Here is a 25,790-nt window from a genome sequence, read left to right on the forward strand (position 1 = left end):
TGCACTGAACCAAAAAAAGCAGTTTAGGCCAAGTAACATTAACACTGCTGACCTCAGGAGCATACCTGGAAAATCCTGTTTTGAGCCCAGGAGTGACATCCCACCAGTTAGCTTGTTTTATTCCAAAGCTGATGCATAAGAACACTAAAGTTTTACTAGCAAATAATTGCTGTTCACCAGCCTGATGTCTGCTCCCACCCCAGATGCCGGAGGTGAGCAGTGCTGTGCAGAGCTGTGCTGCCAGCAGTGCTGTGGCTGCCCATGCTGGAAGGGGTCAGCAGGGCTGCCACGGGGCACTGCCACTCTTCTCATGGCCACTGACAGCCAGGAAAGCTTAACACACTTAAAACATTTGTCAGTGAAATGTCGATCTTTGTTGAACATTTATTTTTGCAAAAATTGTAAGTATTCCTTCTTAAATACCTATTTTTTCTTTCTTTTCTCCTAGGATCCTGCAGGAATCTTTGAACTTGTGGAGCTTGTTGGCAATGGTACCTATGGGCAGGTCTATAAGGTAAGGGCTCCATCTGAAGTGATTGTTTGCCTCGACCATGTGTTAAAGATGGAGTGTCCCAGCACATTGTCTGGGCAAGGCTTGACCTGTTCAGGCCTGTCAAGAAGCCTTCTTGAACTCTGGCTTTTTTTGGTCTTGTGTGCAAGTACCGTGTAGCACACAGAGCTCTGATAATAAGCAATTCATAACAGTTCTGAAACTGTCACTAAAAAATAAATCGCCCTTTTTTTCCCCTCTCCCCCCAGTTGCCTTTTATTGATTATATGATGAGGAGGGAGTGAAAAGTCTGCACTTTAATAGATAAATCTTGATCTCATCTAAGAGCTGAGTTTACAGCTGCAATAGGCTGCCAAATGAGTTTGCCACAGTCTAGTGCTCATCCCGCACACAGGCTGGCTGCTGCCCTTTCCACCAGCAGAAACCTGCTGCAGGAGGAAAAACACAGCAGTCAACAGGCTTGCTTTAAATTTCTGAAACACCTGGAAGCAGCTCTCTGGATGAGAATAGTGAGAGGACCATGGAGAACAGAATTGTAAACTCACAAACTTCTTTACAGAAATATTTAAAATGTTTGTTCTCTGCTAAATTACATCACCTGTCCTAAGCACCTTTGAGCTTGGGGTATTTCCAGAATTTGTCACCTTGGTGGGTTTTTTTGTGGATGATTCATGTGGAGTTGGGAAGGGATTGAATTATTTTAAAGTCTGGGTTCATCTGCATGTGTATATTGGTGTTTCTCAGCCTGGTTGCATGAACAATTTGCTAAATATTTCAGGTCTGCTGGGAGACAGCTCCCTTGGGCTCCATTCTCCTAAAACTTCTGCATGCGTGGGCATAAGTTCTGTACGTGTGTGTGCACACAGATTCTGTTTACCTGTCATGCCCATATTCTGTTTTGACTATAGAAAGGAATGTATTCATGTGCTCTTACCTGGTGGCTTGGAAGGCATGGCTCTGGCCCGTCAGGCAGTAAAAGACAGTGAGCTGTGCCTGCTGAAGAGAAGGGTGCTTAAAAAACTGCCTGTCAGGAAGTATTTGTTGTGCATTCTGCTTTCTCCATCCTCCAGCTGCTGTAGGCTAATCCCATCAGTATGAGGATAGAGGGATTGAAGTGAATTGAAGATTAACTGAAGCTGCTTCAGTTTCAAATGTGTGAATTTTTGGACTGCAATAAGTTAAAAAAAAAAAACCAAACACAAAACAAGACACCAAAAACCCCACAAAAGGGGAAAAAAAACCCACACCAAAACTGTTCTTCAGGTTATATTCCAGGGACCCTTCCCCTGTGGTACTGGTTGGTTTTCTGCCCTGTGCTCTCTGCCACGGGAGCTCCCTTCTGAACTGTTTTTCTTCTCAGCTGCTAAAATAATGGTCGAGGGTGACCTAATTTTAACTGCTGCATATTTCTAACAATCAGTGGAAACTATGCGCCTTCAACAGCCCTTTGAAAGCGTCATGTTTTTGTGGAGAGCAGAAAAGGGAAATAAGCTGGTTGCATGGCCCTGCTGGCTGGGTTTCCTCTTGCTGTGTTTGATTCTTTTGCTGCATCTCTGTGTTATCCCAAAGCGGGGAAAAAAACACCCAGGGACATCCAATTGTAAGCTTTCCAGGAGCTGCACACTTCTGTGTTCTCTATTTTTTTTTATTATTTTTTTTTGCCTGCTGTACAAAAATAATTCCTCCTCTTAACTGTTTTTAACTTGTGGAGTAACACGGTTGTCCTCGCTGTGATTCACTCGGTGCGGGTGCCAGCCGGGAGGGTGGCGGGGAGGGGGGACCACTGCTGTCCTAACCAAGTTAGTAAGCGTTGAGGTATGAGTTCAGGCTGAGACTGACTTCAGAAATCTCATCAGCTGAACCCTTGGAGTAGCACCCGCTCTATAAACAAAAGGAGACTTTGATATAAAGCATGCATAACTGTTTATGGTGTTCCCACCCTGAAACCCAGCGTGGAAATCAGATCTCTGCGATTCTTGTCCTCCAGATACCACCGCTGTATTTATCTCTTGCAGCAAAACAAATGGATCGACTTTCAAGACACACAGACCTTCTGGCTCCCTTCTAAAACAGCCTTTACAAGTGGTCCATACCTTGGAGCGGTGTCCTCTGGAATTACATGGTTGTTCCACCACCATTTCAAGTGCATTTCAGATGAGGCAGGGGTTTTCCCAACCCTCTGGGCGGGTGATACCCAAAGTGCACCATTTCTGTCCTTTTAGAGGCTGTTTGTGTCTTCACTTGCATTTTTAGATGTGGAAAGAATAGTTAATTGTGGTGCCTGCTCTGGTGTTGGCTTCCTCGCCCGGGCTTTGCAGGTCCAACCCCTTTGCCAGGAATGATCACCTGGTGAGTGTCACATCCCCTTTGCAGGACTAGCCTCTCTCTGAAGTATTGAGGGCAGCTTTGCCCTTGGGAACAGGCAGAAATGAGAGGCATATTCCAGGCAGAGGAGAGCATCTTTTGTTAGTGTGCGGCAAGACTGCTGAAACAGGACTGCAGCCCTGGTGTTTGCCTCAGAAAACCTGACTGAGCAGCCGGGTCTGACACTGCCACATGGCCGTATTTGTGTCAGAGATTAAAAGTGTCCTGGTGGTAACCAGCTGGCCTGCCCAGGCCCTAGAGGGACATGTGGAAGGTGCAAAGCTCCCACTGATCGCATGGGATAAAGCACATGGTAGCGTTGTTCTAATGACTGGATGATATCACAGCCCGACAGGGCACGGAGCCCGAGAAATGTCTTGTAATAACAGGAGCCATCAGAGAGCAGCAGATGATGGAGCCTCAGAATCTGCTGTGTTGGAGAGACTGAGGAGCCCCTGCCACAGCCTGTGCCATCTCCCTGCTTGTAGGAGCAAACCAAATTGGCCAAATGCAGTGCAGATGAATAGCTCCCAAAGGGAATGCATCCCTCTGCCAAAGCTTGGGCACTGGGATGAAGTTCACTGCACAAGTTGCTTTGATCCCACTTTCTGGGTTGTTATTTGAAGTTCCCTTTCAGGCAGTACACAGTGTGTCTGTAAATCAAAGCCTTGTTCTCTGAGGCTTGTGCTCCAGAGGTGAAGGTGGCTTGTTTGGGTTGATCTCTGTATGTTCAAGTTTATTTGCTCAGGACTGCAGGTTAAAACATGACTTTGGTGCTTCCCAGCTCTGGCCATACCCCAGGGACACCTGAACGCTGCAGGAGCCCTCAGCAGTGACCCGCTCTGCTCGCTCTTCTCTAACCTCAGCCACAAGCTCTTCACTGCAAATAATTGCAAAGAGAAATAACATTCCTTGTTGGCTGCTTAACAATCTCTGGTGAAAAGCTTGATTTTTGTTTTAATGAGGGATGGCACTGGTGATGGTTTATCTCTAACTGAATTGGCAGCTTTTCTTTTATATTCTAATAATCCTAGATCTAATGTTACAGATTATAAACTGGTTTTGATAAAAGGCTGAGAGCATGCTAGCTCCTGTGCCAGACATTGTTGCAGTAGTGGATTTTTGTGTCTTTGGGTTTTCTTTTTGTTATTGAAGGTGTTTAAAGAAATGGCTAACAGGAATACAATGAGTTGGACTTAGGAATTCAGCCATTACCTCATTGTGTTTTAGCAGGTAGCTGATGGCTGAAAGCAAAACTGTGATCACAAAAATCTCTAAGACCCTTTAGAGCATTATCTAAAGTGTGAGGAAACACTGCTTTTATGTTCCAACACATTATTACTGCTTAATTCTACTTGGTATTAGAAAGCCAGGACAAAATCCTTAAAATACGGTCTATGCTTAGATTGCCTGGATAAATCACAGCATCAGGGCCACAGCTGCTGATGGGTCAAACACCAATAAATACATGGGTTAAAAGTAAAAGGACACTAGGTTACTCAGAAATATCTTCCCAGCAGATGGTTACAAAGCTGGGGGAAGACATGCAGTGGGGTATTTACTGTGCACTGAATATGTTGAAAAGCAGAGCGATCCCGCAGTGGTTTCAGACCTGCTTAGCTACGGGTGTTCACGTGCTGGCCCGTGCACAGCATCACCAGGCAGGAGTTTGATGCAAGCCTTTGCAATAGTGATAAAAAAAAGTAAATAGGTCAGATGGTAACCTTTGCCTCCCTCATCTTGTGTAGTTTTACAGCACTGAACAGGGTAATAAATGATGCTGAGATTACATACTTCCGTGCTTCTTCCCAACCCTACCAGGAGGGCAACAGTCATTAATGCCAAGTGCTGCTTTGGTGAGTGTCCTGGGGATGCAGCTCTCCTTTTACAGCTTTAGCAAGGTTTTATTTTACAGGGTACAAGATACAGTACTGTGGGCTAACTTCATAACTGCACAGTAACTATTGATTGTTTAATTAGCTGGTAAATACCATCTAATCACCAAGCCATTACACAGCATTATTCTGTGCTCTAATTTAGAGCGTGTGGGATTCACAAGCTGCAAGTCTTACAGTGGGTGCTCCTCCACCATCGTCACAGGTTGGGGCAAAGCGGGGTGACCCCTGCAGGAACCACCTTGGGATGTCACCAGCCACTTCCAGGCAGGATGCCTGGCCATGAGTTGTCCCTGTCCCCTGACAGCACAAGTTAGGCAACCATTTGAAGAGGACATGGCTTTTGCAATTGCTTTTTGTTGCACGGTGTTGTGTCCATCTGGGGTACAATACATGAGAGAAGAGGATGAGAAAATGCATCCCAAGGTCTTTTGTCAGTGTTTATTTCTTTATTATTTGGAGGCAAATACACAGATTAAACTCAGTAGAAGATGATGTTAAGGTGTGTGTGGGTATGAGAAAGTGAATAAAGCATTTGAAATCCAAGGTCGCCTGTTGCTGGAGAGCTGGGAGCAGCAGGGCTACTGGGACACTTTGCTTCCTGAGTCAAACCCTTGAGAATGTCCTGGGTACAAGCCTGCTCGCTGCAGCGTTGTCCTGGAGTTTGCAGGTGCTGAAGGAGGGATAACATGTCCTGCCCTCCTGGGTGTGGTTTGTGCACAGCAGCATCTTTCCTTGTGGACTTCTGGGCATCGCACTGCTGCAGGCTCATGGGTTAGTAGGGGAATATGCTAAAGAAAGGCTTTTAGAATATTTTTTTGCTTTGCTTTTGTTTTTTTGAGAGGGAGCATGAGAAAATAACTGTTTAATCTGTGCTGTGTTTAGCCTGCCCATAGTCTGGTTCAGCCCAGCTGCTGCTGATTAAGCATTGGGCCCTTGTGTCAGCTGTGGTGAGAACCTAGACTCTGCAGGTTCCTGGGTCATTATTAGCAGTTCAGATAATTAGCCTGAGTCAAGAGTGACATTAATTGTTTTTAATAATCAGTTGTTTTATTGTCTCTCTTTCTGAAAGGCTGATGGTCAATAGTTGGATAATTAATTGCCGTTGCTTTTAGCCATGTGGAAGTTACCAAGCTGCACACAATTAACGTTTCCTGGGGATTGTTGCTGTAAAGAATTAATCTTAGTCTACATACACAGCTTTTATAGCTGAAGACTGCTGTGCCTTGTTTGAAAGACTGGGCTGTGAATGCATGCAGCCACCATGGCAGGATGGTGATTGCCCCTTATCCAAATACCCGTCCTGCAGTGGTGGCTGCGGCGTGGTGGTCCTGAGCACTCCAAGGGCACTTGGGGCTGGCTTTGCTCAGCCATCAGAGTAATTCAGAGCCCTGGCATCTTGCAGTCTAAGCAAACAGATCTGACCCTAGGCAGCCAACTATTGCATTTGGAGGGGCATTTAAGATATTTCCCTTTCCCCACCACCTTGTTGTTCATAAAATGAACTGTAGCATTGTGTGGTTGGGTGTAACCTGAGCCATGTCGGTTCTTCTGGTGTGTATCCTTGGCTTTGGGGTAACTTAGTTTTGTTTCCAGCCTCTTCAGAGATTGCTTTTGCTGCGTGGCAAGACAGGCTGAGCGTGGATGTGCATGACCATCCCTTGTCATGGCCTTATGGTCACTGCAGGCTGAGGCAAACACCTACAGCTGTACAGCTTTCCCCATGGTTTGGTGCTTTGCCAAGAGCCTACTCCGTAGGGCTGAGTTGGGGAAGCATCTTGCCCCTGCCTCACAGTTAACCAGTGCTGAGCTGATGTGTCCCATCCATCATATTTCCCATGGGATGGTGTTGGTGATGGCTGGGACCACTCACATCCACGTCCAGGTACAGACCCATGTGCATGGCATCTTCAAGGCTGTGTAAGGGCTGTGCGAGTGTGAATGGGTTTATGAGACTCATAAGCTGCTTTATAATCCTTCCATATGAAAAGCACAGTATTAAATATTAAGCCATGTTTCCACTGGAATGGCTCCCTGGGCCAGCAGAGAGGACAGCAGAGCTGATGTGTGGAGATGCTTACCAGGATGGAGGTCTCCACTGCACCCATAGGCATCACCTCACACCACCACCAACCTGGTGCTGGGCTTTTATTAGCTCTTTCTGGGTTGTGGGAAGGGGCTGGGCTGACATACTGGTATGTGATAACACATGCTGGCTTTATCAGAAGGAAAATGGGTGACCTCAATTTATCAGCTTCCCTATGATGGTAAAATATGTCTGTAAAAGAAGGTCCTTTCCTTGCTGACTCAAACTGGGGGTGGGGGTGGGGGTGTGTGTTTCTGAAATGGGGCCTTGTTTTTGCCATGCAGGCAAGGAAGTCTTAACTGGAAAATGCTTGAAATGATGTTTCATTCTTTTTTTTTTTAAGAAAAAAAAAAAAAAAGCTTTGTTACCAGAGCAACTGGTACATCTTGTGCTGCTTCATTTCTCTGAAACACAGAGAGAGCCCTCAGCCCTTCCCCCAAGAAACCAGCCCCCACACACCTACGCACCAATATGTCACATTAACTTGGCTGCTTTCTGAATAATATGAAGGAAAGGTGCTTTTTACATTTCAGTCCTATAAAGTGCAGGTTATAAAAGGTGATTTTAAATGTTCCTTTTGTTGCCTCCCTTTTAACCTCTATTCCCTTTTCCCCCCTTCTGGAGTTTGTGATGGGAAAGGGAAGGGTGAAGGTCAGGAGCACACTGATGCATCTGAGAAGTGACATTTGTCCACTCTCCCTGGCATTGTTGGGTGCTCTGCTTCTGTAAATACTGCACAGTTTCGCAGGACAAAAAATATCTGCGATGGCCTAGAGGGGGAAGAAGCTGCCTTTGAAGATGTAAGTCAAGTCAGTGGTACACTGCAGAGCGTGGGGGACATGGTGGTGGGTCTTGGAATGCTGTTTGGGTGCCAGGCATGGGTAGGGATGGAGGAGGAGCCTTCTCCTTGTCTTGTGGGGATTAGAAGATGCTCTGTGCAAGCACCTGCTCTGCAGAGGACATGAGCAAGCGACCAGGTCCACTACCACCTTCTCCTATCCCATAAGAATTACTGGATTGGGAACTCAGACCTCTCTTTTCTTAGGTCTTTTGTGATGACTCTTAGAGTGGGCCAGTTCACTGGTTGGCCATACAGCCTCAGTATCCACGGGTTTCATGGTTGTGGACCAGTGCTGGTGGCAGTGTGGTTTGTTTTATGCAAGTGGAGCTGCAGCAGAACAGTCTGGGAAGGTGAGGATACTGAGGTCTGAGACGACTTGCTGCCTAGAGGTCTTCAAGCTCCCCAGGAGAAATTGGTCCTTGTGAGTTGTCAGGCTGGTTTGTGCTTGTGTGCCTGCTCCTGAGGTTGCTGCAAGTCCCTTGACTTTGGGTGTGTCTGTGGTGATGTACATGGGCATTCAGCTACCATCAGGATTGCTCAGTCTGGGAGATGGGGGAGCAAGGGGAGCTGTTGAGGTAAGAGCCTTCTTTTCAGAATCAGGGCTATTCCACGTGAAAGCATCTCTCTCTCTTTTGGGAGGTGCAGCTTCTTGTCCTTCTGAGGCTTTCACTGGTCATCTTACAGGAGTGTGCAGTGTGTTAGAAGGATGTGTTTGTGGCCAGAGGGTGAGATATGAGTGCTATAAGGCTCAAGTGGACTGTAAAAAGCATTTGCTGTTAGGGTGTGTCAATCTAATGGTAACTCTGGACTGCAAGGCAGCAGATTAGGAGCATCTTGCTTTAAATAGAAGCTGATACCTGCTGATTTTTGTTGTTAATTTGTTTATAGTTTTTAAGGATTATTGGTTTAGTCTAGTGAATTGGAGCCTGATGCAGTGTACAGGAAGCCTAGGGCCAAGTCCCTGCTGCTGCTGACTTCTCTGGTGACCTTTGCTAAAGGACTTCTCTCTTCTCCTTCCCCATCTATGTCCTCACCCTTCTCCCTGTAAAGTCAGACACAGGGCAATGCCAGTGTGGTCTGGGGGCAGAGTCAGGGAGCTGTTTGCCCGTACTAGCATTGGAGAGCCATCCAAGAGGGGTCGGTGTGCTACCTGCCCCTGCACCAACATTTTGAAAACAAAAGGTTGGGGTGAGGCTGGTTCCCAGAGGAGCGAAGTCCAGCAGTGGTTTGCTGTTGGTGGGCCAGCTGAGAAGGCAACCTAAAGAAGCACTGACGAGTAGGTTTCAGATCTAGGAAGTGTGTTGTTCCTGCTGGCTTTGATGGTGCCACTCTCAGCTAAGGCAGCAGGAGAAGACTTTTCGGAAGGTTTAGCGAAGGGGATGGGGGCAGCAGTAGCCACTGAGCATCAGTCTAGGCTGTGTGCTGGAGGCCTTCACAGCTGCCAGAGTGTTTGTCCTCAGAGACATTTCTTACTTGTCATTTTTTTGTCTTTTCAAATTTTGATGCAGCTTGACTTGTGGCTGACTCTGAAGACTTGAAAGCCAGCGATGCCTACAGGGAGCTGGTTGGAGCTCTGCATTCTCTCCCAGTTATGCTTTGAAGGCGTACTGCAGTGAGAAGTGTGTCTCTCCCAGAATCTGCAGTGTATTCTTAGGTTTACCTGGGAAGCCCTTTACACCAATTACTGAAAGATGGAAAGTGCCAAGCAAACACAGCTGCTTCCAAATGTTGTGGGGCTTTTTCCTCCCTTCACATAAGAATGGCAGATTGGCATAATTTTATGTTGTTTTTTGGCTCTTCCTATTTTTTGGTGTATTTAGGTCTCAAAGCTTGTGTTTGGATGCACTTATGGAAGTGTGTGGCTAGGAGCCCAACTCTGTCCTCATGTTCCCACCATGCTGCCCCTGTCTCCTTCAGCTCCTTGCATAGGTATCTGAGAAGGAGGTAGATTAGGAATTCAGACCATACTTCAATTGGCTGGAGAGGGATGCAGGGGCACCTGAGCCTTTGTTAGCAGTCATCCAGCCCAGGGAGCCCTGTCCTTTTGAAGAAGTGTTGGTACATGATCGTTTTTCATCCATCAGCATGAATTTTTTTTTTCCCAGCAGAGAGGATATGAAATAGGGGATGCATCTGGGATTCTCAGCTGTGGTCTGCAGGTCTGCAAGAGGATGAGAAACCCAGGTGCTGAGTTGGGGCTGGTGGGCTTTCTCTTGTGTGAATCTCTGCTCGAGTGTGGCAGTTGGGTTTGGAGGCTGTAGGAATCTCCCATGTTGTTGGATTACATCAGTTGCATGGTTGAGGAGTTTCACCAAGGACTGCAGCAGCATCAGCAGCACCCTGGAGCAGGAGGGGTGCTGCTCTGCCCTGGTTTCTGCTGTTCTGTAGAGGTGCTTGCAGCCTGTGGCAGTAAGTTTCCAAAATGAGTAGTCTTCTGCAGGTCATAATTTGTTTTTTTCAGTCCACTAGGAAGCTGAACCTGATAGCAAATGATACTTGAAATGATCTGGGCATGCAGGGGCAAAGAGGGACAGGGAGGTAATCCACCCCAGTGTGTTTAAAAATGGGAGCCGTGGAGGGGATTGGATTTCAGATGTCCATGGTTAATTTTATAAAGCTGCCCACAATCCCAGTGTGGAAGCTGTGCTGGCTGTGTTAGCTCTCCATGGGCACTAAAGATCAAGAGGCAGGAGCACCTTAGGGCGGCAAGACCTGAGCTGCTTTGTGTGCTGGAGGTGATGCTTCACCTCAGCTGCAAGGAACCACACTCCCATCTGGTCACATATCAGTGGATATTGCCTTAGCTTGATGTAGCTTTTCCTTTTTTTCCCAGTTAGTGCTAGGTGGGAATAATTTTTTCATTATGTCTAGCTATTGAGTTCCAAATAAACAAATAGTGTTAGCTCGTTACAGTTCTTCTTATCCCTTGAGAAATAGTTATTAACAGGGTCAGTGTGAAGAAATGTATTTTATGGTTGTCTGCATGGTGTCTAGATCAAAAGAGATCAGGCTTACACAGGAGAACAGATACATTAGAAAAATTCAACTTGTGGATGCCTCCTTCTTAGTTAGGTGTGATTGGCTCCTCAGAGGTTGGTATGATGTCTTCCTTGAAATAACTGTTGGTGTGTGAACTTCAGGGTGGTTCCTCCATCTGGGCAAGCAACACAGGGGTGTCCACAGGGATTCCTGGTGAGGACGTCATGATGATGGAGTGGGATGAAATGAGAGCCTCTGTTGCTGAGCTCTCGTCTAAGCTCCTTCTCCAGAAACCCTTTTGTAATGGTAACTAGTGGTCAGTGTGTCAGACAGAGGCCTGGAAAGCAAAGCTTGGAGCTTGCTCCAAGGCTTCTCCTGCTCCCTGTCCATTTTTCCTTGGTTTTCCTGGTGAGGATGTAACAGCCAGGTCACTGGGCTGGCAGGGATGTGTGCCTGCCATTGGTTCAGCATCTTATGTGGCAGTGCTGGTTTGCATTTTAAAAAAACCCAAGTGTACAGGTGACTGCTGCTGCTGAGGAAGGCTTGAACATCGTGACCTCAATGACAATAAATTTAAGCAGATTTTCCTTTTAAACTTTTTTTTTTTTTTTTTTTTTAACTCTGTATGATGGATCTTGGTTCAGCATCTTATGTGGCAGTGCTGGTTTGCATTTTAAAAAAACCCAAGTGTACAGGTGACTGCTGCTGCTGAGGAAGGCTTGAACATCGTGACCTCAATGACAATAAATTTAAGCAGATTTTCCTTTTAAACTTTTTTTTTTTTTTTTCTTTTAAACTCTGTATGATGGATCTGTCTCTGCAGAGGCAGGACTGAGGCATGGCCATGGAGAGCAGTACAACACTTATCTCTGCCATGAATTAAGCTGGTTTGCTTCATGCCAAGGAGCAGAAAGAAAAGCAAATCACTGCAGTGGGATGTTCATGGTAGCAGTCCCATTTTTCATGAATTGCTCAAGTCTCTGCCCACGTTTTCTGACACCTGTGTATTCACATTCAGACCTATGGGGTTTATTCCTAATATTTCTCTGCTTCTGTATGACAAAGAAAAAATCCCTACAAAGCATAGTGAAGAGTTGAGCCTTCAATTTGTGGTGTGGCCTTCCAAGTGCTGAAAAACTAGTGGCATTGGTGGAAGTCAACAGCACAATGTGCTCATTCCTGGGTTCCAGCACCAGCATCCCTTTGTTCTGGCATGCTGCTGGTGCTGAGATCCAGGGAGTGGAGGGGATGTGCTGGGAGGGACCATCATCTCTTCTGCCAGGGTCTCTGGGGCCAGCCCCACATTGGCAGCAGTGAGATACAGACAGGGAGCCATTTCATCCCTCCAGTTTACTCATTTTTTCCTGCTTTGCACCCCACTTTGGAATGATGGGATGTTTCTGTTCCAGCACATCTTGCATTTGATAAGTCTTTATGGTAATACTTTCTTTGGTGTTGCAGTTTGTCCCTGAGCAAAGCCATTAGCTGGGAATATGATGCCTCATTAAGTATCTAACTTGGGCATTCAGAAGTTTCCATCCAATCTTCCCCTCCCCTCCTGATACATGAAAACCTCTTAAGAGTTTGAAGTTTTTACAGACAACATGAAAGGCTGGAAGCACATCTTTGTTTTAAGGAAGTAGAAATTCACATGTAAGCAGTGATCAGGGCTTAGGAAAAAATAAAACCATCACTGGACTTGCCGTTAGTCTCTTGTTTTGTTGGAGCAACCACAATAACAGCTGAAGTGGACACTACTGCTGGTGTGTGGTGGAAATGCCTTTGTGTTCTTGTGCTTCAGAGGTTTTTCTCTTTCACACTTTAATTCAGCAGGTCCAGGATCGAGGCCAGAGCTTTTTTTCTCTACATAACTAATAGAAAGATGGCAAATTCAGCAGAATTTCTGTAATCTGTTCCAGATATATTGCAGGTTGTGTAATCTGAGTGCCAGTCGGGCCTACACAAGGGGTAGTTTGCAAAAGAAGATGGGAATCTTGTGTTAGAAAAGCAGGCTTCTGAAATGCAAGGCAAAGTTGTGCTTTTGGACTTTGCAAAAATAATGTTTGTTGTAGTCATGAAACTGCCTAAAATACAGAAACTGAAGTCTTGATCCCTGGTGCTGAAGGGCAGCTTGGAGTCCTCCTGGTCACACAGAAAATGCCCAGCATCTGCTTAAAATCCTGCAGCAGCCAAATAGCAAGCTGGTCTCTCAAATGTCTCCCAAAAGAGCTCCTCCAGTGTATTGAATTTATTTTTTTTTTTAATTGACAAAGAACAGCATCTGTTGGGCTAGAAGGGCCATGGTTGTTGTGGCATGGTTTGGGGTCCTCTGCCTTAGCAACCCGGGGGCAGTGGGTACCACAGGGAGCTGCTCAGCAGGAGGGCTGGTCCTGGATGTGCTTCCCCCCAGTAGTGATTGCTGCAGGGGTTTCGACCCCCCTTGGAATATCTGGATTTGAGGGCTGTTGCTGTCCAGCTTTTAAAAGCCAGCATGGATAAGGGTGGGTTGTTCCTTCTCTGACTGCTGAGTAGCCCCTCAGACTGGACATGCACACGTGCTATGGTGGTGGATGGTGCAGGGCACAGCAGATTCAGGTTACAGCTTTGTGCTGGAGGCAGGGCACCAGGGCAGGGAGAGGTTTGCTTTCCAGCCTAGTGTGTGTCTTTGGCCTGGGTTGACTTGGGCTTTGTGAATCCTTTGCAATGTAACTTTGCTGCAAATTACCCACAGCCTGTTTGTTGACCCAGGTTAAGCACTAGAGCACTGCACCTCCATCTTGCAGCATTTTTCTCCCTTATGATGAAGTTGGAGTTTTAGTTTGTGGGGTTTTTTAATTTGGTGATTTGGTTTGGGGTTTTTTTGTTCCTCTTTTTGGTTTGGTTTGGTTTTTTTGTCTCTGCCTGTATTAGGTGAAGTTGGGCATAGCCAAGGAAAATTGGTGCTTTTCCCTGTGCTGCTTTGCAGCAGAGACAGGCTTGCATGCAGAGCTGTGCCAGCAGCTGCTGAGGGCATGTGGCAAGGGACGTGGATCAGCCATAGGGCTGACAGAGCACAATTTTAGGCTAACCCGTGTGATGAAGATGAGTCATCTTCCTCCAAAGCAGTCATCTTCCTTCTAGAAGAACCCCCAAATCTGTGATATGGTGCCTGAGGTTGTGTTTAGCAAGGATTCAGCATGTTCACCAGTTGGATTTAAGTACAGTGTGGGAAGAGGGTGGCATGGGGACAGCGTGTGAGCCTCGACCTTCGTGCTGACTGAGCCTCTGGCAGCAGGATGTGTCCACTGGTGAGAGTCTGAGAAGCTCCAGCATCCCTGGGGATGGGATGTGGCTTCTGGCATAGCTACAGCAACATGCACCTTAGCCTCTGCTAATTACTGCCCTCAGCCCTATTCCAGTGCTAGGGAGTATCACTTGGTTTATGTGAGCCCATGGATGAGTTGATGTGACGAGAAAACCAATGGTGGGGAAGAGCTCTTGAAAGCTCCAGCATATACACTGGGAGCATTTGTTGTGCTTTTTTGTTCACTTACTGGTGACCATTCACAACCTGTTTGGGAAGACACTTGAGAAGAAATAAGCTAATGACATAATTGAATAAAAGATGCACGAGTACCAGTCTAAACACACCAGCAGTGTTGGAGGAGCTGGAGCTGCAGAACGTGACTTGCTTTGCACGGGAGAGATTAATCATGTCGAGTCCCAGGAGTCAGGTCTGCTGGAAAGGTGGTTGTGTTGGATGCACTGTTCCTGTTGTTAAAATTGGGCTGTGTACAAGAAGTAATAAAAGCAGAAGAAAAGATTTCTAGCAGAAGGGATCAATAACTTGGAAGCATTTTAATTCAAAATTAGAAAAATGAGAACAGTTATGGGCAAGGGGAATGTATTAATAAAGGAAAATGAGTATTTGTTACTGCTGGTGTGAAATGAGATAATTTAAGAGAAATGCTCTAAGTGCCTTTTGTCACAGTTAATGTCTTTTGTTAGATTTCCAAGCAAAATGGAGCCTGAGACTTTCAATTTCAGGGTTCTCAGATGATCAAAATACTGTGGGGCAGTCTGATCATCTCATACTTTACTGGAATGAGGTCATCAATAACTTTTGCCTGGATGTGATTTACACAGTTGTCAGTGTCTGAATTGCTATAATATGTCTCTGCCTGAGAAAAATGCTGCATTCAGAGGGAAAAAAAACCCAAAGCAGGAGCTCTCTGGGTAGCTGGTTCATTGCTAATAATGGCTACAGAAAAGTGATTACTTGTTATCCATTCAAATAGAAAGGCTCAGCCTCTCAAGCTGAAGGCATGGAAGCTGATACAAGGTCAAGCAGTGTCCTTTAAGAAGAAATAGGTGGCAAATACTGTCAGCTGCAGATAACACATCTGCAGCATCATGAAAAGTGCATCTGAAATTAAGATTAAAGGTGCTTTGCACTTGTAGGGAGAGGGAAAAAGAGAAGATAGAGGTGAAACCAGGAAAAAGAGAAGATAGAGGTGAAATCAGAAAAAAAAGAGGATTAGCTTTTGATGGGTGACAAGTGATAGCTCTGACCAGGGAGAGATTTAAGTAGAAAAGTGCTCAGTAACCTGGGCGATTTTCAGAGGTTTCTGCAGATGCTTCTCATGGTTTTCAAGAAACCAACAGCCCAAAATTCTTAGTCTTTAAGCCTCTCTCACACCCCACGCCTACGTGAGTACATGCACAAGCAAAATCTGGTCTGCAGCCCCATGTCGGGCTGGGAATCTAAAAACCAGAGGCCCTGGTCATCCATGTTTGCAGAATTCTGCTTTAATTTTACACACTTTAGTTAACATTAAAGTAGAAAGGGACCTCACCTTCACTAGGCTGGTCTATCTGTTTCTTTTGTTGACGTATGCTGTGAGTTAGAGCATTAAGAGCTTCTGAAAATGAAGCCCTCGTGTCTTGGTAGATGTTTTCATGTTTCTGTTTTGGTAAGTGGAGTTAGGAAGCTTTGAAGGTCCTTCAAGAGAAAATGGATCTCTTGAATGGTGGATATAAGGCAACATTAGCATTTCATAATAAGTCAAAGAGGTCAATACTGTAAGTTTTGTCAGTCCCGTCGTGCTGAGAAGCCCCAGTTTGTGAAAACAAGTTCTGGCTACTGCCTCTCTGAGGAGTAGAAATACTTGACCCTTTATAACCATGGCAGTGGTTTCATTAGTGGGAAGCTTGGATTTGTGTTCCCAACTTAGTGTGATCCCAAAGGAAAATAACTCTCTGAAGCAGAACAAGCAAGGTCTAGGGGATCTAATGTTCTTTTCCTCCTCTTTGGGAAAACACCACAGCTACACAAAACCTATGGGGTTTTCATTCAAATCAGACCCATTGGTGCAAAAATTCCAAAAGATTTGGGGTTTATTCTGTAGTGGAACAAAAATGTGTTTGCAAATCTGAAGCATTTGGGGGAAATGGTGTTGGTGTCCTGTGGTCTGCTTGCTTCCTCTGTGGCAAGATGCTTGCAGACACCTGATTCATCAGGTCCATAAATACCTGCTGGCTGGGAAACCTTCCTGAGTGTCTGTTCTGTAGCTCAGCTTTCATTTTGCTAGCAGAAAGTGAAGATTAACCTTGAGATCGACAGGCTTCAGTGAAGATTACACACCCATGCTATAGCATAAAAATGGACACACAACCTGGAAAGGGAGAATATTGTATCTGTTAAAGATCATCTATGTGCTATTAATGTACCAGTGACCAGGCCTCATCCTGAGCCTTATCTGCATCAGAAAATTGTGTATGAGCTGTAACAGCTTCTCAGTTACATGTTGTCCTCGTACATACGTGGGCCTTGCCTTGTCCATTTTCTCATCTGCCCAAACTAGTCTTATCAAAGGAGCATAGTGTTCAATCTGAGGCAAATGTCAGAAGAATGAGCTACTGTGGTTTTCAGTAGTTGGGTACAAATTTCTTACGGCCTTTCTTGGCACTTAGTTATTAATGAGGCATTTGTTCTGTTTGCTTGAAAATCTCCCGGCCTCTAGCACGTGTGTGCTATGCAAATTATTTGTGGTCTGGGTAAATACTGTTTTTCAAGGAAGGGAAATAACTGAAATTAGTAGAGGAAAAATAAGTAACATTAACCCTCTCTAGGTTGTTCCCCCATTAATTATTTTAGTTATTTGGCTTTTGGGGTGGAACTGGGTGTGCTGCTGTTGTTAACAGTGATTTGGGGCATCAGCTTGAATAGTCACGTAGTCCTGAGTGCAAACTTTGGGTGGCAGTGGTCCAGAAAACTGCCAGCATCCTAATTAACACACTTTTTCAATGGACAATATTAATATTCATACTATTATACTGTAAAATGAGTAATTTGGATAGACAGAATGTCTTGCACTCTTCTGATCTCTTGTGGATTAACCTACAAAAGGCCATTGGCACTCATTCTTTCAGGCCTTGATGGGTACAAAGGCCTCTAATAAAACTGTGTGGAGCAGAGGTATCTAAAAATGTGTAGCAAATAAAATGCACCAGAAAGGGATGTTAATATTTTGTTAGAGCGGGGAAGGAAAATGTGAAGTGTGTAATAAATGAGCCACCTCCAAATGATGGAGGAGAAAAGCAGCTCTTGATGGTGACCAGTCCCATAACATCCATCTAACTGATGTCAGCCCAGCAGCAGGGATGCAGAATTCCCCCAGATGAGTTGGTGCTTAGAGGAAAATAGTACTGAAAGGGAGAAAGCAAATGTATGTTTGACTGGGAAACAAAAAAACTTGAAAGGCTGGTCATGTTTTATTGATGCCCACCATTAAGGGCTACCAGAAGATAGACTGCCAGTTTTAGCAAAAGGAATGGAAGTGTGGGAAATATTGTGAAAGAAAAAAGGAGGAAAAAGCAGAGGTGCAACTGAAGCAGAAAACCCAATGTATTCAGCAAATGGGTTAAGAGGCTTGAGAGTTGCAAGATATGTTTGGGCAAACACAAACAAAACTCATTTGCTAAAGTATCCTAATTATTCTGTTCATCTGTAGGTATCTGCCCTGTGTGTGCACAAAACATCCCATAGCAGGCACTCACTGCCTCTCCCAAGGTCCAACTGACCTTGAGTCCTCGAGGAAGGAGAAACTGGCTTTGAGTTCAGTATTGAGGGGAAACCACTGCTGAAAATACCACAAGTCTTAGCACCTCTTCAGTTCGACATTCAGGGTAGAGCAGTCTGTTAGCTGCAGGGAATGAGCTTTCCAGTTGCTCCATTCTCTAAGGAGCATTCACTGGTGCCAGCAGTACCCAGGAAGGAGGCCCTTTGGGTAGCTGCAGGTTTGGCTGTGGTCCCTGCAGGAGTTGAGATCCTACAGAGATGTTCATCTGTCTTCAGCAGATGAAGGGGGGAAAGCCTGCTTGAGTGCAGAATTGATGCTAACAAATTGTAAGTTGACTGGTTCAGCACAGGAACAAGATCATGTTTAACAGAATTGGGGAATGCTTTGAAGAATTGTTCAAAGGGAGTGGAGTGAGAGGGAAGCTGTGGACACATTACCTGGAACCAGGATGGCTTCTGGTGGCATCACACACAATCTGCAGGGGCTGGCACTGACTGCAGTCTCTTATGGAGGATGCAAACATGCCTTAGATCTCAACTGTGAAGAGCAGCCTTTTTCTAAAGAGGAAGGCATCTGTGGGCTGCTATAGGGTTCACTGTGTAAAACTGAGTTAGTTCACTTTGTATGCAGGTAGCTTTGACTTCTGAATGAAAGCTTAACCATGGAAATCATAGCTGCCAGGCAGAGCAGCAGACCTTTCTGCAGAGCCTGAGCCAGACTCTGCTCTGCTGGTGACATATTTGTCTCTGTGTCTGTGGCCTCTATAGGCTGTTGGCATAGGACGAACTGCTTTTTCTGAAGGTAACTCAACCCCTTGGCCAGCAGCTGAGTTGAGGAAACAAGACTGAATTGCCCTGTTGACCTGAGATGCTGCCTATCAGCTGGTGGTAAGACCTGGAGCATTTGTGTATGTTTATGGGCAACAGGTGAGGTGCCTGAGGACTGGAGGATAGCAAATGTCACACCAGTCTACAAGAAGGGCAAGAAGGAGGACCCGGGTAACTATAGACCGGTCAGCCTCACCTCCATCCCTGGAAAGGTGATGGAACAACTTGTTCTTGTCACTATCTCCAGGCACATCAAGGACATGGGGGTCATCAAGAGCAGTCAACACGGTTTTATCAAGGGTAAATCATGTTTGACTAACCTCATAGCCTTCTATGAGGAAATTACTAGGTGGATAGATGATGGTAGAGCGGTAGATGTGGTCTATCTTGATTTCAGTAAAGCATTTGACACCGTCTCCCACAGCATCCTTGTAGATAAGTTGATCAGGTATGGGTTTGGTGATCAGGTAGTGAGGTGGATTAGGAACTGGTTGAAAGGAAGGAGTCAGAGAGTTGTAGTCAATGGGGCAGAATCTGGTTGGAGGTGTGTTACTAGTGGAGTCCCACAGGGGTCGGTACTGGGACCGGTGTTGTTCAACATCTTCATCAATGACCTGGATGAGGGTATAGAATGTACCCTCAGCAAGTTTGCTGATGACACTAAGCTGGGAGGAGTGGCTGACACACCAGAAGGCTGTGCTGCCATTCAGAGAGACTTAGATAGGTTGGAGAGTTGGGCGGGGAGAAACATGATGAAATTCAACAAGGGGAAGTGCAGAGTTTTACATTTGGGGAAGAACAACACCATGTCCCAGTACAGGTTGGGGGCTGAACTGCTGGAGAGTAGTGTAGGTGAAAGAGACCTGGGGGTCCTGGTAGACAGGAGGATGACCATGAGCCAGCAATGTGCCCTTGTGGCCAAGAAGGCCAATGGCATCCTGGGGTGCATTAGAAAGGGTGTGGTTAGTCGGTCAAGAGAGGTTCTCCTCGCCCTCTATTCTGCATTGGTGAGGCCACATCTGGAGTATTGTGTCCAGTTCTGGGCCCCTCAGTTCAAGAAGGACAGGGAACTGCTCGAAAGAGTCCAGCGCAGAGCTACGAAGATGATGAAGGGAGTGGAACATCTCCCTTATGAGGAAAGGCTGAGGGAGCTGGGTCTCTTTAGCTTGGAGAAAAGGAGACTGAGGGGTGACCTCATTAATGTTTACAAATATGTAAGGGGTGAGTGTCAGGGGGACGGAGTTAGGCTTTTCTCAGTGATGACCAGTGATAGGACAAGGGGTAATGGGTGTAAATTGGAGCATAGGAGGTTCAAGGTGAATATCCGAAAAAATTTTTTTACTGTAAGAGTGACAGAGCACTGGAACAGACTGCCCAGGGAGGTTGTGGAGTCTCCCTCACTGGAGACATTCAAAACCCACCTGGATGAGTTCCTGTGTGATGTACTCTAGGTGACCCTGCTCTGGCAGGGGGGTTGGACTAGATGATCTCTCGAGGTCCCTTCCAGCCCCTAAGATTCTATGATTCTATGTTTGGCTGGGCTGCCTCCATCAGATATTCAAAGACAGGTAGAGTCTGTTATTTTCAAATAGCTTCAAATACCTCTTCTTATGAGGTGTTCACAGTGAACACTTACCTTTAGTGCTGTCGATGAGCTCCTTCCATAAGCTGGGACGTGGTGAGTCCAGGGCAAACCTGGACATGGATGATGTACATGCCTTTGATCTTTCAATCCCTGGCATGTTTGTTCATCCAACCACACCACCAGTGGCCATGTTAGCTCTCACTTGGTCCACTGTATCCCAGCTGGAGCACATCCCCAGCTTGCTTCTTCATCACATGTCATTCTGAGAAATGGTCTCATAGCACAAAGATTTGCACTGAGTTGTAGTATCTGGAAAGCAATGCTGTGAACCTGTTCCCATCAACTTTTGGATAGGCACATTCCCTTAGATATCAGCAGGAGCACCACAGTGGGGACACTTTGTCCTCCTGGCTCTGTGAACTTGGTTTAATATTAAAAAATAATAATAAAAGTGGGAGGAGAAGGATGTTTTCAGCCTGTGCTAGAGGTTACTTGAGTCCCTGCACAGAGGAACCTTCTGACAAGATTGGAGACATCCCATTAGCCAGGAGCTAATGGAAAAATTAGAGGCTTTTAGAGCCTCAGTGTCATGAATGAAATGCTGAAAATCTGCTTTATTATTGCAGCTTTAAAAGAACTAGCAAATCTCCTTCAAGGAGTTTCTGTGATTGAATGAATGGAAAATAAAGGCCCACAGCCCATCTGCTTCTCCAGTGTGTCTGAGAGTGCTGGCTTGGGCCACCAGCCCTGCCTTTCGCTTGCCGCAGCTCCCTCCCTGGAGCAGAAGCTATTTTGGCTAGCAGTGAAAGAGCCAGTGAGTCAAAAAAGGAGGAGAGGAAAAAACAACAATGTGAGGAGAGAGGAACAATAATAAAAATACTAACGCAGGCAGCGAGAAGGGGAGGGAAGTGGGCAGTGAGTGGTGCAGAGCTGTGACTCACAGGCAGCTCCGCTCCCGCGTCTGCTGAGCCAAGCGAACGTGATACTACAGCGTGAGCAGCTTGGCAGCCCTGCCTGCCCCGACCTCTGCTTCCCGCCTCCAATCCGCTTCCCAGCCCGGTGTCTGCACCACCAGTCTGCCCCTGGATGATGCTCAGAGCAGCCCCTGCCTCTGCACAGAGGTGTCCTTGGGGAGCCGGGAGATCCAGGAATGGGAATTGCGGCGGCAAAGCGAGGTGCCCGGTGCCGGGGCACAGGTGCCCTCCTGCCGGCTTCGTGCACGTGATGAGCTGAGCTGGGCTCCCTTGCTGCTCCCTCCATCTGCCCGTGTCTTTGCTGCCAGAATTCATAGAAGTACCAACATCCATTTCCCTGTCCTTACGTGTCCTCCTTTTGTGAATTTTAATTGATTGTTTTGGGGAACTTTTGGATAAAGTCCCAAAGAAGGCCTTAAAATAGAGAAGTCATGTCAGTTTAAATATTTTTGAGGAAGGCTGGGAAAATATTCTGCAGCATGATCCACGACCTTTCCATTCTCCTAGGAGGCCGATAGCAACTTATTTTTGAATAATCCCCCAATTTGCATTCAAAATATGAAAAATGCTTATTTGTATAGCTGCGTATTTTGCTTCAAGGTGACAGGAGTAAGTTAAGCCTGAAATGTACTGACTGTTGGCAAGCCAGGGCTGATGCCAGGGGCTGTCTGTGTCCATCAGAACACCAAGGCACAGGACATGATTTTTTGTATTTATTTAATCTCCCTTATGAGAAGACTGGGGTTAGCCAGGCCAGGCTTAAAGGTCAGTCCCAGCTCTGCCTAAAAGCTCGCATGGCATTTTATCCAGCTGGGCTTTAGAGGGTTTATTACTTCACTCAAGGCTCAACACAGAAATTATTTTCCTTCTTTTTGCAGGAAGGACATTTTCTCACAGATTTTTTTCTTGGTGATGGGAAGAAAATTAATCTGACCTAAAATATTCAAATGGTTGTTTCTTGGTAGAAGCATTTAAATTATTCTTTTTTTTTTCCTTTCCTTGTCCCAAAAATGTGTATATACTGAACTATCTGTCTGGGAAACATGTGCTCTCGTTGAGCTCTGGTTCCCAGTCTGGGGTTTTGCTCTGTTTTAAATGTGTCTCTGCAGCATGAGCTGCTGCTATTCCAGCTAACTCTCCTCTCTCCACATGGAGACATTTAATGAGAGGTCTTCCAAGGCTCCTCTTTCTCATCCACGTGCCTTTTCCTGCCTCTGCACCTGGCCCCAAGGTTCAGCCTTTCTGCTTCCCCAGGAATGTGGGAGCAGCTGATTGGCAGGGGCTGTGGAGGTGAGGGTGCCCTTCGCCTGCCCGCTGGAGCGGAGCTGTTAGCCGTGCTGGGAGGGCACAGAAATGAACTCTTTCTTTTCTAATTACTATTATTTTGGCAGATTCCTCTGAAGGGCCTGTAACTGATCACTGCTGCAGTGACTTTGGAAAGTGGTGGCTCACTCCAGCCTCAGCTGGAGCCACATTGTCCCTGTGTGATGTTCACGGCCTTGGTCAAAATACTGTTTCTTGTTAATTTTGTGGAAAGCTGTCAGAGATGCTTGAAGCTGGGACTGAACAGCCAGTGAAAACTACATTGGAGGGATCCATGTGTTCTTCCATGCTTCCCTGCCTTGTGGGATCCCTGACTACCCCAGGCAGCACCCTGATGTCAGCGTTGGCCTGTCAAAAATGTCAAAACATGTATTACTTTGAACAGAATGAGGTATCTGCTTGCATAGCAAATAACTTTTGTTGGTTAACTTGAGCTCCCTGCAGGTTTACAAATGTTGGGCTGTGTAGAGGTAAGACACCCAGCTTGCTTGGTGTTGCAGCAGGGAATGGAGACACCTCTATGGTTGTTTAACAGCAACTGCCTCAGTCTCCTCCATATTAGTTTCTATTAGTGCCTAATGTGATTATTTACATGCTCAGCCATTCTGAAGTCATATGGGGCTGGTTGGGTGTCTTAAGAGTGAATATTGGGGAATTGTGTTGTGTCTGTGCCTGATCCAGTTGTGCTCCTCTTTGGTTTACTGGCCCTCAGGTGGTCAGGAGAGAAAATTATATACGTTTTTCTCCCATGAGGCTGCGTGGGTATATAAACCAAGGACAGACATGTATAGATGCAGGACCAAGGAGACCCTGTGGTCACCCCTGCTGTGGTGCCTGGAGGAGAGGATACTTGAGTCAAAGTGGGAAATTACTTTCCACAGCATTTTATCTAAGAGCCAGTCCCAGTTACTGCCCCAGGGCTAGTTGAATGTGATGAAGAACTAAGAGCCAGTGGATTATTTCAAATTCCCTTTTTTCTCTGGAGACTGGGGGGGAAGTAATTTTTAAGCTATCAGGGCTGTATCAATTATCAAAGAGTGAGAGGGCAGGAGGGAGTACTGCATGGAAGCTCCAGGGGGTTTGCTGCTGCCAGGGTGATGTTAGAGGGGTTTCATCCCTGTGCCCAGGGTCACATCCTGGCCTGACAGAGCCAGTGGACACTGATGTTGTTTCTCCTTTGTCAGGCAGGCTGCTGAAAACCTGTGAGGCAGGCAGCTGAGTCACCGCTGCAACAAGGGGATGCTTGGGAAGCGGTGCCCCCGAGAGGGACCAGGGTGACTGTCCCCGCTTCCCAAGCATCCCTGCCCACCCAGCAGGGCTCCAGGTGGGACCCACTGGGTGTTTGAGGGTGGCAGAGGGGGCATTGCCTCCAGCAATTAAGACTTGTCTCTTCCCATCATCTTTGACTTCTGAAGCAACATTTACATTCACACCCATTTTTTCCCTGGCTGCTGCGAGTTTTGTGCTGAGGGGGCCTTTTTGGGTGAATGTCTCTGACAGAAATGTTGTTTTCTTATCCCTTGAAGCTGAAAGCCATAAAGAAAAGAATGATTTTAATGAACAGACATTGCCAAATCACCACCTTGAAACTCTAGCTGCTCATGTGAATCAAAACCTGCCGAAAGTAGGTCATATAGTAAAAATGAATTAGGTTTACTTCCCATTTTATTGACTCTGCCATTTTTTCATTCATAGATGTTTGTAGTTAGGAATGTATCTTGTCTTTTTAATACTAGGCTGAGGTTAAAGGGGAAAATACTGTTCTTTATTCCCACCCTTTTAGCTTGCATGTTAGGAGTGCTCAAGTATATGATGGATGTCCTTTCCCTTCACCCTGTTTGTTTATTCTGTTACTCTCCTACACTGAGAAACTGCTTGAGTGATAATCAAACTTCCATGATGTGTTCACAAGTGGGAATTCAGCGGTCCCAAAAGTTTGTGCAACATCTAATTTAATCTTAAAACTTTCATGGAAGGTTGATGGGGTGGTGCCTGTCTGCAGGTGGATAGATTATACTGCATCTCCTCCTTAGTGCTGTGATGAACCAAGGAAACATGCCTGGACTGAAGATCTTTCAGGATGGTCCTCTGCTCCCAGCTTTTCCCTTGGCAGGGTTGCCTCCTTGTGAAAGAGTTTTCTGGTTTGGTGAAATCCTAGGTTTCAGGGCAGCAAGACCTACCTTGTTACCTCGCAGATGATGGACTGTACTGTTCATATCTGTGGCATGGGCACAACTGCAGGTTGGGCATCTTATTCAAATCCAGCTTTTGATTTTGCTGTAAAGCTTTCAAGCTTCAGTGGTTCCTCTGTTAATCCCTGCTGGTGATTAATTACTCTCACTTAAAAACAATGTGCTTTATTTCCCACTAGACTTTGTCTATCTTCAGTTTGCATCTAGTGATCTTTGCCTGACATGTTCAGCTTCTCTCTGGTATTGTGGTTGTTCCTGAAGTTTCTTCTGCGGTTTAACAACCTGGTCTCAGCTGTAGGGAGAAGCTGGGAGGAAGAGGTGGAGAGAAGGCAGAAACATTGCAACAGTGGGATCCCATGGCTTTGTGCATGCACTGCTCTTCATTTAAAAGATATTTTTAAAGGGAGACATGTAATAACACACAGCACTGAGATTTTATCTTGTATTTAGGATTTCTCTTATAGCTAATGGCACAACTGTGAATGAGGGCAGCTGCCCTAATCATTGATGATTTTTTTCCTTCCTTCCTATCTCTTCTGCCTGCTGTAGATGGTACATACTTTAAGGGGGTGAAAAATCCCTACTGATAAATTAGGATTTGTTTTGCACTCTTCGCTCTGCAATTATAGCTATCTGCTTTGATCTCAGCTGAAGACCTTTATCCAGCAACAGAACATACAATTTCTCTACCTGTGGTTTCATAGTTTGAAGAAATAAAGGGTAGGAGGAGAGAGTCCCCACTGGCACCCCACTGTACCAGGGTGCCTGGGGAGGGCACAGCAGAGAGTACAAGTGGCCTCTGTCCTTCTAATTACTGCTGGAGAATCCACCCATTACCTAAAATCGTAGCCTGAAAAAATTGAACTATTTAATCTTGCATAATACAATGTGACATACAGACAAAGGCCTGTAAGTAAACCACTATTCTACTCTAGAAAAGACCTTCATTGACGATTATGTGTATAATAAATCTTTCATTTTCTTTAAGAAACAGTAATTACAGAATCTTCAGCTGTGATGGCTATCTCCTGCTGACAATAAATGTCTGTCCTTCAGCACATCATCAGTATCTTGGTGATGGATGCTAGTGTGGACTAGACTGTGGAGATAATATAAAATACTGTCTGTAGTACGTTCTGGCAGCCCTTTTGG

The 25,790-nt window shown here is 45.8% G+C and overlaps 1 protein-coding gene across 1 annotated transcript in view; it reads left to right on the forward strand.

Annotated features, from left to right (window-relative positions):
* Nucleotides 1-203: 203 nt before the first annotated feature.
* Nucleotides 204-25,790, forward strand: part of TNIK (TRAF2 and NCK interacting kinase) — a 131,116-nt gene continuing 105,529 nt past the window's right edge. The window contains exons 1-2 of the mRNA XM_010006829.1: nt 204-212; nt 449-514. Of these exons, the coding sequence (XP_010005131.1) occupies nt 204-212; nt 449-514 (75 nt within the window). The remainder of the gene's footprint in view (nt 213-448; nt 515-25,790) is intronic.

This window comes from Chaetura pelagica, unplaced genomic scaffold (assembly GCF_000747805.2).
Source record: "Chaetura pelagica isolate M959 unplaced genomic scaffold, ChaPel_1.0 scaffold341, whole genome shotgun sequence".
NCBI lineage: Eukaryota > Metazoa > Chordata > Aves > Apodiformes > Apodidae > Chaetura > Chaetura pelagica.